Source organism: Phalacrocorax aristotelis, chromosome Z (assembly GCF_949628215.1).
Source record: "Phalacrocorax aristotelis chromosome Z, bGulAri2.1, whole genome shotgun sequence".
In the NCBI taxonomy this organism is placed as follows: Eukaryota; Metazoa; Chordata; class Aves; order Suliformes; family Phalacrocoracidae; genus Phalacrocorax; species Phalacrocorax aristotelis.
In genome coordinates this window covers 27,057,131-27,075,376 of record NC_134311.1, presented here as the reverse complement: position 1 = coordinate 27,075,376, position 18,246 = coordinate 27,057,131, and the positions used below count along the sequence as shown (strand labels likewise).

The window sequence follows — 18,246 nt, the reverse complement described above, 5'->3', positions numbered from 1 at the left end:
ATAGTGGGTGCAGAGGAGGTAATTGGACTTCTGCAGCACATCTTTAACACAGGGTTTAGGGAATAATCCTGTGTTCACTGAAGTCCTGGACAGACGTCTCTGTGGAGAGAATGCAAATCAGATCCAGACTGGCTAAAAAAGTTACACAGCTCTCCCAGCAGAAATGGTCACCCTACCTGTAAAGGGTTGGATATTGTTTCAGCTCCTCAAGATTACCTCTTCTGCCAAGCTAGGTGCAATAGCCATGACTAAAGGGCAGTTATTAGCCCCCCTCCCGAGTCCAAAATGCTGTTTCAGCAAATGAATTCAGCATTAAAAATTGCAAGCACTGTATGTCAAGTTAGACTTATGCCATTTCTTGGCACAAGTAGAAAGCACATTTATTGGCGCTTTTTTTTCCCAATCTTGATGAGAAACTGAAGTAATTTTCCTCAATATTTAGTGGGGAGAAAGAAAATTCCCAGTAGACTGAAAGCAAAGCAAGTGCTAACTAAAAGTTACCAATGAAAACAGAGCTAGAATAGAAACTTAATTTCAGCACTGCTGTACTGATGGGCTGTCAAGAAAGAAGAATCTCTGTAGCCAAGCAAAGGATAATCACTGACAGGCTCATATCCAGCTATGTGGTCTCTTGGGATAGCTCAAGGCTAATCCAAAATTGTATGAAACATTTTCAGTATGCTGTTTCTTTAATTTTCCTGGGACATTTTGCAGTGTGTGAAGCAAACTGTCTATGTAAATCTTCACAGGATCTGAGCTTTAAACGCCTTGAGGCAGGGACGGTCATTTGCTGTGCATGGCTCTATAGCAAATAACCCAGCAGGATCACCAGTGGCTTACTGCCATGCAAGGACACATTCAAGTGCTTCTTAGAAGTCAGGTCTGAATGGGTTGGCACATACACGGCAATTCTACTGTGCCACAAATGCCTGACCTGAGCTCCACCACCCTAAGGAAAAATCCCACCCCACTGAAGTCAGTGTCAAAACTATGTGGTTTCGCTTATGCTGGAGCTTCGCTTCCATGATGCACTCTGTGGGTTTGTTTCTGCCTTAGTGACTGCAGGGATATGTTCACCATGTATTTATCTGATTTCACTAAAAAAGGTACCTTACACACTGCTAAGACAACATTTTGTAACAAGTTAGTGTTGCCTACACTGTGCCTTCAACTCTGGCAGCTTTGCTAATATTTTAGAGCCAGTTCAAAAACCAGGTTTTCTCTTAGAAAATTCCTCCCCTCTTTGTGGAAATCTTTAATTACAGCTGCTAAAAAATCAGGATAGCTTTTCTCCCCCAAAGATGTCCTGAAAAAAATCATGCTAATTTAACGGATAAGCTGAATTCAATGCATTTCTACCTGTTTTAGATTTTCTTCAATTGTTCCACAGTGAAATTGTCCTGATATTTCCTGGAAGACATCAGAAATATATCCACATAAACTGAATGTTTTACAGACTGTGGATCCCTCCTGGGGGGCTCAGACTTTCCAGCTGCTTCCCAGATGGACACCTATGTGCACAGGACCCGGATCCACCTGGGTTTCCAGCACTGATTGCTCCTGCATCTTTCCTCCAACCCAGTGAAGGGCTTGAGAAAGAAGTAGGAAGAGAAGAGGGACTGTCTCATCCCTCCTTTCCAGTGCCTAAGCAGCTCTTTTGCAGCCAGTGGAGCTGAGGGCCATGTATAGGTTAGTGATGGGGCTACAGTTCCCAGAGAGAGAGATGGACTCTCCTTCAGGGACCTCCATTTCCCTTCCAGCCCTGCAGAGCAGGCTTGGACAATGTGCCTAACTGTCCGGTACGCAATTTCACGGTGCAGCTATGCTCGATGCAGAGGAGCACCAAAGTATCAGGTGAGAGAGTGAGACGTGGGCTGATGGGGATGGAACATCCCTTTTGCTGGAGAAAAGAGGTTAATGTCACTCAGACTACTTCAGCTTCACCATGGAGTTGTGGTCTGTTTCTGCTTCTCCAGCTGCAGTATGATGACAATGCAACTAAGCCACCCCTTTAAAACCTCTCAAGATATACAGTACTTTATATCTGCATGAGATATGGTGTCCCTGTTTACTGCATTTAATAAAATAATCTATTAATTGTATTCATTTTGACAACCTTTTGCATTTTTTTCTCGTAACATGAATTAATAGCTGAATAATCCACACCATTTTTACTATTTTGTTAGCACTTTATTCTCACCTTTTTAAAAGTTTGAGTTTTGATTGCACTCTTATAAAGAATACTTTCAGAATGGGGAAAGGGATTTGTAAGCCATCCTTTAACTCTTTCCAGCCTGGCTTCAAATGATCCTCTCCTTTATTTCTGAAGTCCTGGGGCCTAGAGCAATTCAGAGCTCCCTGTTCTGGTCATGTACTTTCTCTTCACCCCCTTTCAGTGCCTAAGAGATTTATTTTTGTTTAGCTTTATCTCTCCATTCAAATTGAGATTACTATTATTAAAATGTGTTTAGAGAACAGAATTCCACTCTTTACTCTTTATTTTTGGCTTTTGGCTGACTATGCTTGATAATTACATGTAACCACTTCATTTTGTAATATATTCCCCATATTTCCCTTCCAGCTGACCTAGCACTTTCATACAGTAACATACTACAAAGTTCACTAACCCTTTTTATCTAGAGGCATAATTGGGGCTCTGTGTTCCCGAATCTCTGAAGTCCACATCAATCCTTCTAAGCAAACTTCCTTTCAAATGCAGATAAAGTAGAGTACTTTCTCTCAACTTGATGAAGAAAGCTCTTTTACCTCCTTTATTATCTGCTTTATGATATCTGTTTCATAATTTTAAATGGTGAGAAATCCTCATTGCTTAATTTTCATGGAGTTTAAAATCTATGCTGAATTCAAAACCAACTGAATCATGTTCAATAGTGGGTGAATCACAGTTGACCTGACTGTTAGCAGAGTGTGAATATATTTTGTCCCAAAATCTGTGCAAAGCTCTTTTGTGGCAGCTTCTTTCACTCGAGGCTCACTGTGTTTGGCTGTATGAGGTGGCTTTCTTTCCCATTGCAGGTTGATGTTAGGTAGCAAAGGCACACGCACAAGCTGGAGAGGTCTGTCAGGAGTGTGTGCACTGTACATGCACTGTGCACTGTGTGCACACGGATGCATGCTATCTAAATTAGTATGTGCAGGAGTTTTGGGCTGTAATCCCCTGTGGATCTGTCAGCAGTAACACCCACTTGAGGAGACTTACGCTTCTGACAGCCTCTGAGCCATTTCGATATAAATGCTCCTATGGCCTCAGAAACAGACACAAGTTAAACATCAGCTGACAAAAAAAAAAAAAAAGTAGCTATTTTTTACACACAGCTGGGGGTCACTGCTTTGCCCCACCTGTAGGCACACTGAAAGCATGGGATGTGAGGGTGGGCAACTGCCTGTGCATGACAGCTGCTTAAACTAGCTGCTTAAACTCTGCTGTTGTGAGAGACACAGCTGTGGAGCCTGCCCCTTTAGTTACTTTGAATTAAGTACCAACTAGGCGGCTCAGGTCACAGACTCTCTGTGGTCTAAGGCCCTGATTCAGAAAAGCATTTAAGTACATGCTTCAGTTTACCCTTTTTGTGCAATGTACATAAGCACATGCTTAGCCTTAAGCACATGCTGGAGTCCTATTGAAATAGTTTTGCAAGGGACTGGGATAAACAAATCCTGGCCATTCTACAGACAAGACTTTATTAAATAAAAATGTTGGTTTTATCTCTTAGGTTTCTGTTAATAGGTCTAGGATGTGGCTTTCTACTGAAAATGTTGCAGTGAAAGTACAAATTACTTTGAAAGTCTCCATAAAACATTCTCTTTGTCCTTCGTTGTTCCCTATTTTCCATCAGCAATTCACCACAAAGAATGCATTTCCCACCAATTCAAAAATAAAGCCAAGCAGCATCTTAATCTGCATTGCCTGTATGCCTGCAAGCTCTGTGTTTCAGGAAGTGTTATTATGTATTTTGCTCCTTTAGAGCCAAAAGGTAATAAAAATGGTCACTGAGAAGGTACCTAATCAGTCTGCCAGCACATCTCTGAGTCATGAACGATTTATTCTTATTCTCTATAGTTTGATCTAGATATTGTATGAATGCTATCTGACTTCCATGCCCAGAAATACATACAACCAAATGTGGGTGTGGCTTACAGCATTCCATGGCAGAAAAGAGTTGTTGCTATGTTTTGCACCTGGCTGCTAAGAGTGGTGTTTGTTTGGAAAGCTCCTTAACTGTCTCTGACTGGTGGGCAAACTCGCTATTTGAACCTGTGGTATTGAATCAAGGATTATTTTTTTTTTGAGAGGATGATGAAGAAAGATGTCCCATCCTCAATTCTCCCTTTGATAGGTATAGGAATACCTAGTGCATTGACAAATTGCAGGTAGTATTTTTCCCTGCTGTAAAACAGGAATAATAATTAAAATAATTAGGGATTATAACTACTTTATATTGCATAAATGCCATATTCTTTGTCAGATAATGGTTTTTTGATCTAAATGGTTGGCATGACCTACCAAAAGAAGATGCACTTCATATATTGCCAATCTCATTCTCCTCATGGAAATCCACAGTATTCGTTACAGAAGGCAAGGCAATGAAGGGTTTTGGCTCCGGCTACCTTCTTCTGGAGGCAGTTACTTTGCACCACAAAACTAGGCTTTCCTAGCAAAAGTAAAGAATGGCAGCTTCACTTTCTCTGAGATGGTGGGGAGTTTGCCGTTAACTCTGAATGAGAATTTAACTTTAGAGACAGAGATTTGGATCTCTGGGATTGGAAAAGATTAGTTTAAAAGTAAGAACAGGGTAAAACTAAAGAAACAATTACTATCTGAGTCTGCAAAGAGCCCGAAACAATTGGTCTGCAGCTTGCCTGTTGCTTTGTGCATGGTGTTTTCACACACAGAGCTTCAGAAGGAATGGTCAACATTATAAAGAAATTATAGTGGTCTTTTAAGACCATCTTTGTGCTCCCAGTGTACCCAGCCCAGGGGTAGGTCAGGTCCACTAGCTATTAAAAAAAAGGCAGAAGCATCCCCATTCATCACCACAGGACAGTGAGCATAATAGTGACTACTGAAGTAGAAATGGTAAAAACACTATTACTGAACGCTGAGAAAAGGAAAAGAAATGCACTGTGGAGAAAGGTATGCTTTAAGAGCAACACCTTATTCTGCTACTTAAACAAGCAGATGCTGGTTCACAGTGGCATAGCTTTTTTGCCTTTCCGCAGCCTCTGCTGTCTTTTTATTTATATCTTGAACAGATTTTGGCTTCTTCTGTGTTGGAAGTCCTTAATTAAAGCAACTGGGGATGGCACAGGAGGGAAGATACCATACGATAACACCATCCACTATGGTGGGCAATGGCGAGTTAGTGTTCTAACTTTAAAGGTTTTTTTAGCTTAAGCCCTAAAAGTGCTAAGTTTTGCTATATGTGAATTATGCATGCATATTAAAATTATTGGGAAGATCTTACTATGAATATTTTGACAGCTATGAAAGTTCGCTCTTTTATTTTGCACTGGACTAAAAACTGGCGTATTTCTGGTTTTGCTCAATATTTTTAAGACTGTGATTAATAGCATGGATTTTTGTAAGGTTTTAAATATCAGTCTCCCCAGAAAATATGACTGAATTTTACAAAGATGTTGATATGTTCTTCAGTGCATTTTTGATCTTAAATAGATCACACTGCTTGTGTAAAGCACCTGGACACACAATGTCGGCACAGGCATCCTCAAACAAGAGGCAGTCAAACGTAGCAGTCCTCAATCTGAAGTTGACGGGCAATGAAGAGCCTTGGGAAGAATCACAATATTGCATTTTATAAGCACTTCAGGAGAGCTGCATGCTGGGCAGAGACTGGCAGGCGGGAGCAGGGAAGTATGGCCCGGCAGGGCAGCGGGCGGGCAGGGCCGGAGGCGCTGCGCCTCCTGCGGGCCCCGGGCGCGCCGGGGCGCCCCGGCGGCTGCTGGGGCTGGGGGCCGGGCCGGGGTCTCGCCGCTATGCGCGGCTCCCGCCGGCCCCTCTGCCGTCTGGCTGAAGCAGACGGCAGCGGCGGGGCCCGAGGGGACCCCCCGCTGCCACCCCATCGCCCGCCCCCGGTGCGGCGCGCCCCGCGCCCTCCCCTTCCTCCCCCCGCCCGGCACGGGACCCTTTAAGAGGAGGGGGCAGCGGCTGGAGCGCTTGGCCAGGGGACGGGGCCGCCTCTGTGAGAGCGATTGGGTCAACCGGCCAAAAAAAAAAAAAAAAAAAAAAAAGGAAGGGAAAAAAGCAAAAGGGGGATAAAAAAAAAAAAAAAAAAGGTGTAGAATAGAAGAAGAAGGGGGAGGCGGGGGATAAAAAAAAGGGAAGCCGTTTCCAAATTGTGCCAAGTCTGGGAGCGAGCAGGGATGGTGCACCCCGGCTGGCTTTGCCTGTTGCAGGGCTCCCTCCTCCTGCTGGCCAGAGCGCGGCAGAGCCGCGGCCCCGCCGCCGCCTGCCCGATCCGCGGAAAGGTAAGTGCCGGCGCGGAGGGGGGGGGGGGGGTCCTCTGCCGCACCCCGCCGCACCGCATGGGCCCCCGCTGCACCCCACCAGCCGCCGGCGCCAGCAGCGCAGGGCTGCCGCGGCCCCGCGTGAGTGGCGCGGGGCGGGGTGGGGGGTCACGGCGCGGCCGTTCTCCCCCTCGGGGGGCGGCGGCGAGAGGGTGGGGTGCGCGGGGCCCCCCCGGCCGCGGCTCAGCCCGCTCCGCGGCGGGCGTGGCGTGCGGAGCTCCGTCGGTGCGCGCCTGGGCGCGGGTGGCTAGCGGGAGGGGTCGAGGGAGCGGGCGGGGAGGGAAGGGTAGTGTCCTGGGGCTCCGCTCCAGGTGGGACGACCGCGGCTGGGTGCTGGCGGGGCAGCGTGGCGGAGGAGGAAGGCACCGGGGTGAGCCCCAGCAGGGCTTTTTGCCCGCGCTGAGCGGGACGAGCTACGCGGGCCGCAGCCGCACAGGCTCGCCTGCAGGGACTTGCTGCCGGCATCCCTCGCTGGGGGTAGCCTCCTGCCCTGCAGCCGAACGCCGCGTGTGGTGGAGCAGGTTCGGACCAGCAAATGGCCGTGCCCCTGAAGTGGAAATTCGGTTATAAGTTGTTTTAGGTTTTGTTCGTCCTCTAACCTCATCAGCCTGACTGTAGTAACCAGGAGTAGCGTGAGCTGACCTGGTTTCGGTGGGTGGTAAGGGCTACTGAGGGTCCCTGCTGCAGGTTACGGATGATGTTCTGGCCAGTGTGAAGCTTGCGAGCAGGGTGTCATTTCCATGAAAATTCAGACACTGTAAAAAGCAGTTCTCGCTGAAGTTTCTAAGATAAAAGTTACCAATAATAGTGTAGGAAGAGCCTTCTTGAACTTACTTTGTGTTAACATTGGTGTTAGTTAGTGTTAACAGACCCTTGTGTTGTCTGACGGCGTCTGCTTGGACGTGGAAGCCGCCTGACCAGAGGTGCTGTGTGCCCAAGTCGCTCCTGGGATGTGTATCTCACCATCTGTGTTCATGTCCTGCCCCGGGCAGGGTTACCTCCTCCAGCACAGCTGTTACGGGAACTGGAAGCCCCAATAAGAAAGTGCAGACCTGCAGCGCTGGGGAGGTGCCAAAGCCACCCTGGGCTCACTGTGGGGTAGGTGTGCAAGGATAGGTGTGAGGAAGGTCTGGTCTGTGACCTTTCTTCTCCCTCTCACCTGCACGTGCACCTACATGTAGCCCCTGGTCTAGGGGCCTTGCTGTCTCCAGCTGAGCATGCGGCCCCCCCTGCAGCCATGGAGGCTGAGATGTCTCCTCCTAGGATTTAGGGCACTGCCAATTCAACCATATGCCAAGCTACACGTGCCTCACTAGAGGTGTCAGCCTGAGCCTGGGTTAGTCAGAGCTTAACTGTACCTTGGCAAGGCACCCTCCCCCAATTTGATCATGCCTGGAACCAGTTTGTCAGCTGGATTTCTAGGTGGCTAGCCAGGACACAGCCGTAAATCCAGGTCAAGCCTCTCGAGTGGGTGCCGCCTTCCCCTCAAGGCCATGAAATGCAAAAGCTGTGGGCTGGTGTGAATCTACTGCAAGGAGCTAGTGAGAGCAAGAACAAGGAAAGGGACAGCCTGAGCAGCAGAAGCCGCGCTTGTGGAAATGGGCAATGCACTAATTTGGTGGGGCGCACAGGGAGTTTTCTTCAGGAGCTGTTGACTGGACTTCTGCCAGTTACCAGCAAAACTGGAGGTGAAGTGTGTTAATGATATCTCATTATCTGCTGATTATTATGTCATTAAAATGTGAGACCACCTGTAGTTCTGGTATTTGCAGGCTGTTTTCTAGGGTCATTAGGACGGTGGCGGTAGCCACACTGCCTAGGAATTTCAGCATCTGCCTTATTTGCAGAGCTGATGAGTGTATCCTTATAAATTTTTACATCAGCCCCCTGGGGAAAAAGTATTCTTCCCTAACCCTGCATCATCAGGGAATGCTTTTTTTGTTTGGTTTTACCTTAATTCTTTATGGGGACTCTTTTCTTACCTCTCTAGGTTATAGGTGTACCTTTCTTCTTTTTGTCAGGTTGCCTAAAGCTTCTGTCATGAAAGAAATACGTGCATTGATGCCTGAAAGAGAAAAGCTGCTATTTTAAGGAATGAACATACAATACTTCAGAAGGCTTTCACATCATCACTCCAAAATATAGTTAAAGCTGCAACCAATATTATGGCCCATCCTTTTTTTAATAGGAAAAAAAAGAAAGGCTTTGAAAACAGTTAAAAAAAAATAAAGTATGCTGGGATCCTTTGGGTTATATTCCAGTTACTAAGTAACGTGGTCTGGTGGTGCTTTCTTTTTGCTTAACATTGGAGAGTATTGGTAAATTTAAAGCCTGAATCCAGGAATTAATAGCAGAATGCTTGTGGTTGTAGCTGGTTAGTATTTTATGATGCGTTGCTCCTGATAGGGCGCCAGTTAATTTAAAGGGCTACCTTTCTCTATATATGCACTTCAGCAGAGCACATAATCTGTCTGCTCTCAACCCTTGGCTTTTTAGTTAAAAATTTGACTTCTATTTTTCATTTCTGGCAGAGACTGAATGTGTGTTCTTATAATAGTTGTAGCCAGTGCAGTGTTTATCCCAGGCAAGTTCTGCTTACAGTCTTAAGCTGAGTTTGAGAGTGTCAGTAGTGCAGGTAGGCAAAAGCTGAAGAGAATGACTGTTAAAAATGTGCCTCGCATTTCTGTATGCATTACCATAGATACATGGGCACTTTATGTGGTGAGTAAAGGCACAGTCTTTGCCTCAATTAGGTATAAATAAGCATTGCAAGATTTGACACCAGGATAGATAAGAGGGAGGGAGAAAGCCATATAGGGAGGGTTATAGGGCTGCCTGCCTGGGTGAAATGTTGCATGCCACATACTCTGGCTTCTGTAGGAAGCAAAAAAAATTAAGAGAATATTGTGGATTGAGAAACAGTGCAATCCTGGGCTGAGGTTCAGGAGATGAGTGGTAAGTATGAGGGTTACACTGAAGCCACAGAGGACACCTACCTGCACCGTGAGTTATACACTTTGTGGTGGAAAATGTATGTTCTACATATACAGATGGAAGATGGAAGGAAGCAGAAGTGAATGCAGAAGGAAGCAGGCAAGGTATAGGTTTCCCATGTCTGGAGTCCACATACAGTTCCTCAGTCTTTGTACAGCAGTTTTCCTTCCCTCTGAGCCTCTGTTCCCTATATCACCACAACGTTCCCTGTTGAATTTTTTTGTTTTTTAAACCCCCTTGCTCCTCTAGACATTGAGAGTGCTGCCACTAGATGCATTCTTTGTTCCCCTGGTTTTTGCTCCATTATTTTCTGGATGTTTACCAAAATTTTACTCTTGACAGTTGGTACATCCTTTGGCCCAATTTTAGCTAGTTTCTCAGAAGAAAGATGACACTCTCTCTGATCCTTTTTGGCACCACTCTGCCAGCAGAGTCATTGCTGCTTCACCTGAAATGATGAATGATGTCTGACAAACACAGTAGTATTTGTGTATTTGAAGACTGCAGGTTTTGTCCTATGGTGGATCTATAAATACTGCTGGAAAAGCAAGCTGCTGGAGATAGTTAAAATGAACAGAATCTAAGGCTTAGTATATTTCAAATCTGAAAAAAAAACCTATTGGAAAGATAATGGAAATACCTCTCAGTCAAAGTGTGTGTTCTGCTGAAGCAGGTAGAAGAAAGGCAGGAGATCATGGGAGTTTCCAGTGCCACCTGTCTACAACCAGCTATGTGATTAGAGGGCAGATGTTGGGATATGGGACTAGCATGCTCTGGTTTCAGCTACTGATGTGAAGTACCTCACTTTACTCTCCCTTTCCTCAAGGATTTTTTGTTCCTGCTGAGACACTTCGAGGAAAAACCCTCCATGTGCACCATACTTTTCCAGGATTTCTGCAATGCTGAGCACTGTTGTCCACTCATTTTGGGGAAGCATTGTCTGGCCTTATATGCTCCCACTGCATCTCATGGTGGGCAGTGGAGTTCTTCCCCTGTGCAGCCCTTGTTGGGAAGGGAGGCTTTCCTAGTCTCGTGGCAGGGAGTGGATCCCATAGGTCCCAGCGTGTTGTCTCTGTGACAGTGTCAGCTTGAGCAAGTCCTTTTCTTTCTCCCTCATTTGCCTGGATGGCTGAGGAAAAGCCTTTCTCCTTTTTTTGTTCCAAGCAATTTTTTGGCTGGGCTGATACCATCAATCAGTTCACAGCCAGCTATTGCTCACCTGGGGAGGTGAGGTAAGGGGAAGGCACTGTGCCATAGTGCTGAGCATTCAGAAATACCTTGATCTGCGACTATGTAGTGGGAGGTTAAACTAGAGGCACAGGGAGGTGTGGTGAGGCTAGCATGACACTGCTTCAGATCTTGGTGCAGCAGCAAGTTCAGAGACCTGTGTTCTTGTGTGAGACTACCACTCTCTTCCTTAGGCTGCCACTCCATTTTTCCCCCCTTGCTCCTAGTTTTTGCCATCACATGTAATGCATTGAATACCACCCATAAATTAGAGAGTCGATATGGAAATATGTATCTTGATCTATATATGAACCTGACTTTTTGTTTACTCTGCTGAAATACCTAGAGCTGTATAACCCAGCTCTTTTAAGCCTCCAGGACACCACTGTGACTGTAATTTATGCTGCTGGTTTTAAAGCACCTCTTTCTGTTGTAACTGCTATGTAGAAGGGTCCTACTGCAAAGGAAAATTGGATTCTAGCACCTTTATCTTCTGCATGCTTTCAGGGAAGTGAGGTGAGAGGCGCTGCCAGTGACGGCATGTACTGTGATGCTAAACAAGCCTCGGCACCGCTCCTGTGCTATCTCACAGCCACCTAGAGCACTGTTTAACGGCTCCCCTTTTACGGTCTTTGAGAGAGATTATACTCTTGCTTTTCCCTCTCTGAAGCTGCAGTGAAACATGTGTGAGCTCCAGGAGGTGCACAAGGAACGTGAGAGTGCCAGAAGGTACAGCAGGGGAAGCACAGTCCTGCTCAGGCACACCAAGGACTTTGCCCCATCCCCTCTCCCATGAAGCAGTACTGGGCTGTTTGCAGGGGTCTGGCATGGAGGCAGGGAAGTACTGGGACTCCAGTCTCCACCTCTTGAAGGAAAAGTAGATGCCAAAGGAGTGTGAGGCACTAGCGTGTCCCAGGCAGCTGTAATGCTGCCTTTTGAGGGAAAGTGAGCTTTTTGAGCTCCCACTGGGATGTTACCTAACTGCTGGTGCCCAGAAACTGGCTCTGCAGCATCTGGGGAGGTTTCCTGTCAATGGTGGGAAACTGAGGCTGTTCTCCAGCCCCTCAAGCTAGTTCTGAGAAGGGAGGTCTGAATGGCACTCAGGGTGGGTTGCCAAGTTCATGGCTGCTCTTGTTGGTATGGAAGTGCCAGGAAGAGTGCCCAGCCACTCTGCTTTTGTAAGGTCTCAGTCTCTAGGATTGTGTGAGAAGTTTTGCTAGGTCTTAGCCTGCTTTATTCTGCCTGTGCTGCAGGAAGGGATATTCAGAAACATGCAGAGGAAGGAATTCTGAATAAAGGAAGACTTTATTTACTCTCTGCCTGGTGGCCTGTGATTTCCTCAGTGGTACTGCTAATGGCTGGTAGTATTATTCTGCTTTCAGAAGCAGATTGTGAAAGCTGGGGGGATTTGCAGAGCAAAAAAAAATTGAGAGTGCAATGCCAAACATGTTTCTAGTTGGCCTGTGTGCAGTAGTCTGGAGCAGTGCTGAAGATCCATGTTGAAGCCTGGTACCATCAGTCTGGGCTTGAGCCTTCTGGCTGGGTTTATTCAGGAACTGAAGTTTTAAGCTGGCTGGTGACCAGTTGTTCCTTATGATTCCTTGCAGTCATGGCTGTTCTTGTATACTGCCATGTACAAGATCATGCGTGTGCAAAGAGGAGTGTTGACCTCCCAACATCGTACCTGTCGCAGTGCCTTTTTTGTCTTTTTACTTGCTTGCAGACAGAAAGCAGCAGTTCTGGTCCTTCCTCCTTGCTGTCTGATCACTACTTCCAGTTAATTTCTCACCACAGTGGTGTGTCCTTCCATTTTTCCCTCCTGACTAATGACAGGAGGGAGCCCTGGCTTGTTTTCCGTCTTGTTTTAGTTTGCATATTCATTTTCCTGCGTTCTTCCTGGGTCTGTGCCAGATTTGTATTCATCATCTGTTGCCCTGTGTCTTCTATACCTTTCGGTGTTGCATCATATTTGTTCTTTCTTCTTTCTATGGTCTAAAAGGGAGTTTTTATGGTCTGTAATTCAGGAGTGCATTCCAGGACTGTCCTATAGGATCCAGAGTTGTAGCATGTTGTTACCAAGGTCTGATGTATCATTCAGACTCTTGGCATGCTGTATAAATATCTGAAGAGCTCTTTGGAATATACTTGGTTCATCAGTCCATGGTGGTAAGCTGGACTGGTGATAGCGCTTTGCTGAAGTGTTGCCTGATCTGTGGCCTTGGTTTGACATAGAGAGCTGCTGGAGAAGGTTGTCTGGGATGACTCATTACAGAGCAGTCTTTAAGATTAACCTTTCTGACCCTGGGACTTTAGTATTAGAAATGTATAGGCAATGTGCTTCCAATAAATTCCTCCAAGCAGCCTGTTCTGCATTTGGCAGTCAGACAGGCTTCTTAGATCAGCACACATGCACGCTTAGGCTCAGAGCTGAGCTTAGAGTTATCTGCTGGCTAAAGGCTGACCAGATGTTTGAGTGCATCTGGAAGCCTGTCCTCCTCCTTAGACATGCAAAGGCTACCTCTTCGTGTCTGCACAGACAAATAGAAGCTGTGTCCATCACTCTAGTAAGGACCACTGCACCAGCAGGGTGCATGCTGTAGGTGATGGCAGGATCCAGGCGGGATCCATTTTGCGGCATCTGTTGTCCTGTCCTGCAGGACTCCATAGGGCTTGAGCACAGCTCTGCACTCTAGTTATCCTGGGGATTCTGTGAAGCACATTTTGCAGCGGAACAAACTTAAAGTCTGATTCTGACTTGCTGATGGCTGTAGTTTTTAAAAGATTTTAAAATCTAATCTAAAGAAAGAAGCTTTTTCCTCCTCTGTATTTAAAAGAGTATGCCCTGGAACCACAGGCTGAGTTTGGCAGGCAGAATTTCTTCCCTGACTTTCTAAGGTATTGCATATGTTTCTGTATTCCTTAAGAAGGAGGAGAACTGGGCCAGGAGGCGTCTTGACTGTGTGTCTGTCTGTCATGTGCTACATCCCTGTAAAACTATTTCTGCCTGCTCCAGCAATTCTGCCTGCCAGCTGTGTTTTGTGTTGCTTGTTTTAGTGTCTTGCTCAGAGCAGGAAGTTCTCCTAAGATGCTGTGGCACCTTCTGACTAAATGTCACAGCAGTTTCTTTGACGAAAGGTGCCTTGCTGTGCTGAAGTGAGAGGTGTCAAGGTGAAGGTGATTGAAACCCTACTGTCCTGCTCTGCTTCAGGAAAGTGATGTCAGCTTTTGACTCGATAAAAACTGGAAGCTGGATAAGCATCTTGTCTGGAGCATGGCCTGCTTTGGCTGTGTTCTTCTCCTTGTCTTGGCAGATACCCAGATGGTGAGCTGGGATGGTATTACTGTTGAGAAAATCAAGCATTGCCTTTCAGGAGGAGAAAGCCAGGGCCAATCTTCTTGTGTTTTTAACTAATGAAAATTGAATTTTGACCTCAAGACCTGAGAAAAAGTATGGTCAAAGAGGACTGTGTGTGAGCAAAACTGCTTTAGGAAAAGTCCATGCTGGCAAGCTGCTGAGCCAGGTGACCTGCTGGCTTGGCACCATGTTTTCCTTAAGCCCTGTACTGCAGTGGCCTGGTGTGAATGTCTGTACTTACTCAGCTGTGTCTCCCTCTCCCCCAGCAAAGCGAGCTGAACTCCTTCCTATGGACCATCAAGAGAGATCCCCCATCTTACTTCTTTGGTACCATTCATGTCCCATACACACGCGTCTGGGATTTCATCCCAGAGAACTCCAAGAAGGCCTTCCAGCAGAGCCACATCGTGTACTTCGAGCTGGACCTCACTGACCCCTATACCATCTCAGCTCTCACCAGTTGCCAGCTCCTGCCACAGGGGGAGAACCTCCAGGACGTACTGCCCCGTGACATCTACCGCCGGCTCAAGCGGCACCTGGAGTACGTCAAGCTCATGATGCCATCCTGGATGACCCCAGACCAGCGGGGCAAAGGGCTGTACGCAGACTACCTCTTCAACGCCATTGCTGGCAACTGGGAGCGGAAGAGGCCGGTGTGGGTGATGCTGATGGTGAACTCATTGACAGAGGTAGACGTCAAGTCGCGAGGCGTGCCTGTCCTGGATCTATACCTGGCCCAGGAAGCAGAGCGGCTGAGGAAGCAAACAGGTGCTGTGGAAAAAGTGGAGGAGCAGTGCCACCCGCTCAATGGGCTGAACTTCTCCCAGGTGAGACAGAGTGGTGTGCAGGGTGCCAGGCTGGCTGCTTGGGTAGATATCCCAGCAGCAAGAGCGCAGACTAGAGCGAGGGTTGGTGCTCTCTACCCAGAGGTTCACGTTTTCTCCTTGCAGCCTGTGCCCTCAGGAGAGCTTGCTAGCTGTAGGAGTCAAGGCCACATCCTAAATTGGTTTAGACCTGGCCTAGGGAGACCCCTCTCTTATTTCTTGTGCAGGCTTCACCTACTGGAACTTTGGATGTCTGCCATCTGACCCTGGCTGGGCTGACCTGCAGGAGCCCAGGGCAGGCTGGGGCTCAGTGTCTGAACCTGCTTTTGAAATAGCTGGTTACGAAGAAAGGTGTGATCACTTGGGGGAAGCAGAGGTGCTGTGCATAAAGGTGAGAAGTAACCGTTGGTTGGGAAAGTATTCCAGTGGACCTCTCAGTGTCCTCGGAAATAGCAGCCCATCCTCTGCATTGGGAAAAGTGTGGGTTTTTTTGGTTTTGTGGTTTCTGGGGGTTTTTTGTGGGGGTTTTGTGGTTTGGGTTTTTTTTGTTTGTTTGGTTGGGGTTTTTTCCCTTCATTTGAGACCAGGTGAGGGTCAGCACAGCACAGCTTCCTGCAGGGAGCTCCACAGGCTAGTGCAGGCCGTTGTGCAAGTGCCTTTGTGTTTCCAAACATGCTGGACTTTAGTACAGTTGTTGATGCGGTGCCACTCACACCAGGCAAACCTCTGTGTTGTCCATGCATTGGGTAGGGCGGTCACGGGCAATCCTCTCTGAACTAAGTACACCGGGGAGCAGCATCTGTTGCTCTTTCCTTGTGCTGTCACTCTTTGCTCACAGCCACCTTAGGAATTGGCTGGGAAGTCCCATTTCCTCCACCTCTCATCTGGTTGAGGCTTTATTAACATTATTGCGTGTGTTTTTCTTTTGCTGACACTCCCCCACTGGTTTAGCATGGTGGGGGGCCCATGTGCTTTCTCCACTGCCTTGTAAGACAGTGGTAGGGAAGCTGAAAAATGTAGGTTGCTAGGAATATAGGTTGTAAATCATGTCCCCATTAAGCTCATGCAACTGTTGACACTTATTTTAGGCCTTCACACATCTTTCTTCAAAGAGTGGCTGTTGCTGTGCAGTTTTGCAGGTGGAATAAATACCGCGTGAGCTGGGAGGTTGCATGGAGTAAGGATACAGAGCTGCGACATCCAGAGTTGCCCAGCCTGGTGACATCTATTGTGAGAGCCCAGCTGAGGGGGTCAGGGTAACCAGAACTGCAGAAGAAACTCAGCTCTAGTCAGGAAAATCACAGCCTGTGATCACCCGACGGTGGGTAGAGACATGCATGTGCATCATGCGAGCTGCGGCTCCTCCCACACCTGCCCACTTCCAGAGGGAAGGAGCACGCTGTCCCTCATGGGAGCAGGCCTGGAGCAGCAGCTGCACCACAGATTCACACCCTGACCTATGCCCACTACGAGATTTCCAGTACAGGCAGCTCAAGGAAAAGGAAAACCAGAGGCAGACAGTTTTTGTGTTTCTAAGCCAATTTCATGATTGTTTCAGAACCTGACTTGTGAACTCTCATGGTTGGCAATTCTGTAAATCTTTGATTTCAGAGCCCTCTTCTCCGTTTGTTCAGGCAGTTGGGTTAATTATATGTTTAATATAAACCAAAGACTTTGAAATAGGCTCTTTGAAAATGATTTCCTTTGGTATTGTGCTGTTTGGGAACCCCCAGCATCAGACCGCTTCTGTGTCTGCCTTTCAAGTGAGCAAACTCACAGGAATGACTTACAAACTTCTGCTAGGGAAAATGGGGGCACAAACCCATAAGAAATGGTCTAATCCTGTGCAAGAAATGCTTTTTTGTTGCAGCAGACTTGCAGAGAAATTATGTGGTGGGGAAGCAAGTTCAGTGCCTTCAGTTCATGTTTCTGCATAGAATTTGCTCTTTCTTTCTCTTACATGGTTGTATTACCTGGTGAGGAGGACTCCCAGGCCACGTACAAGCAGTCCATTGTTATTAGCTAGATCCCTCTTTTGATCCATACTATTGTACAAGGTCTGATTGGTGTGGGTATGTTACTGCAAGTGAAGGTCTGGAACACTTTATCATTGTTTGTCCTCATGGGGTTGCACAATGCTCAGTACCTGCAAAGTGCAGACAAACCTAAGCTAGAGACTTCCTTCTTGTGAGGAGAGAGAGAGAGGAAAAAATAAAAATAAACAAAAAACCCCATACATACAGGAACTAACACTGCCTGTCATGGAGCTCTTTTTCTTTGGCTATATTTTGTTCCAGTTTCTTCTTTATCTTTTGTTTAATGGCTCTGTTATTTTACCTGCCAAATCTCTCTGTTCTTGCTCAAGTCAGGCTGGCTGCCCACATAGCCAGGCCGTAAAAGTATCATTTCTATATGGTACACAATGATGTGTTCCTAATCTCTGAAATACTTTACTGCCTCCTCAATCCTCCTTTCTTGTTCCAAGATCTATGCAGCTTTAGGGAGTATGGAAAGATTAGTCTGTCTCCATGCCAGGGCCATGGTGTTTACTTTCCTGTTTCATGCTCTATCCTAATTTGTCTCAAAGACTTTTTTTTTTTCTCCCACCCCACCTTCTTTCATGGGTAGTGCCTCCCTTTTGCAGAACCCTGTAAGAATGTAGGTCTCATTCCTAGCATCATCAGGGCTTCTAGAAGATAAAAGGCTTTGTAGCTATACACAGTCTGCCATTGCTAACTTCCAGCACTGGAGTCAGTCCCTCACACCTCCCAACTGTTCCTTTCAAGTTATGCATGTGCTTACATGTTTGCTGGATTAGAGGCATTAGTGCTCCAGCCTAAAGCCTGTGCAGCTTTGCTGTTGGCTCCAGCTGTAGTGTCAAGAACACCAATTTGGTATTGGTTCAGAAAATGAGCTGGCCTTGGCCCATACCATGCCATGTGCTCATAAACAAGCTGTGTTTTGCCATGCTCAGGTAGTGTCCAGGCTGTGTTTCTCACAGACCGGTTTGAGCTTGAATACAAGAAGTTTGTACTTGTGTTAAACCTAGGCATGGGACCAAGGCTTGAGTGTGTAAATGCTGTCCAGGCATCACCACTTCCTAGCCAAGACGCTGGCCAGTTTGACATCTCCAAGCTTGGGACACTTGATGGAAGATATTGCCTGTTAGCTGTTCTTGATTTGAGAGTTGTTTTCCCCATGTGGCTTTCCTGTGTCCAGACCTTGCCACAGCACTCTGTTCCTACGTGGGCATCTGAATACATGGCTACATCTTCAGAAGTAGTCTTCAAAGCTGCTTGA

At 46.8% G+C, this 18,246-nt stretch overlaps 1 protein-coding gene across 2 annotated transcripts in view; it reads left to right on the top strand.

The window, feature by feature from the left end:
- Positions 1-6,290: 6,290 nt before the first annotated feature.
- TRABD2A (TraB domain containing 2A) overlaps positions 6,291-18,246 on the top strand; it is an 84,294-nt gene continuing 72,338 nt past the window's right edge. For both annotated transcript variants that reach the window (XM_075078447.1, XM_075078446.1), the window contains exons 1-2: positions 6,291-6,507; positions 14,389-14,949. In XM_075078447.1, coding sequence (XP_074934548.1) covers positions 6,403-6,507; positions 14,389-14,949 — 666 coding nt within the window. In that variant the 5' untranslated portion in view covers positions 6,291-6,402. The remainder of the gene's footprint in view (positions 6,508-14,388; positions 14,950-18,246) is intronic.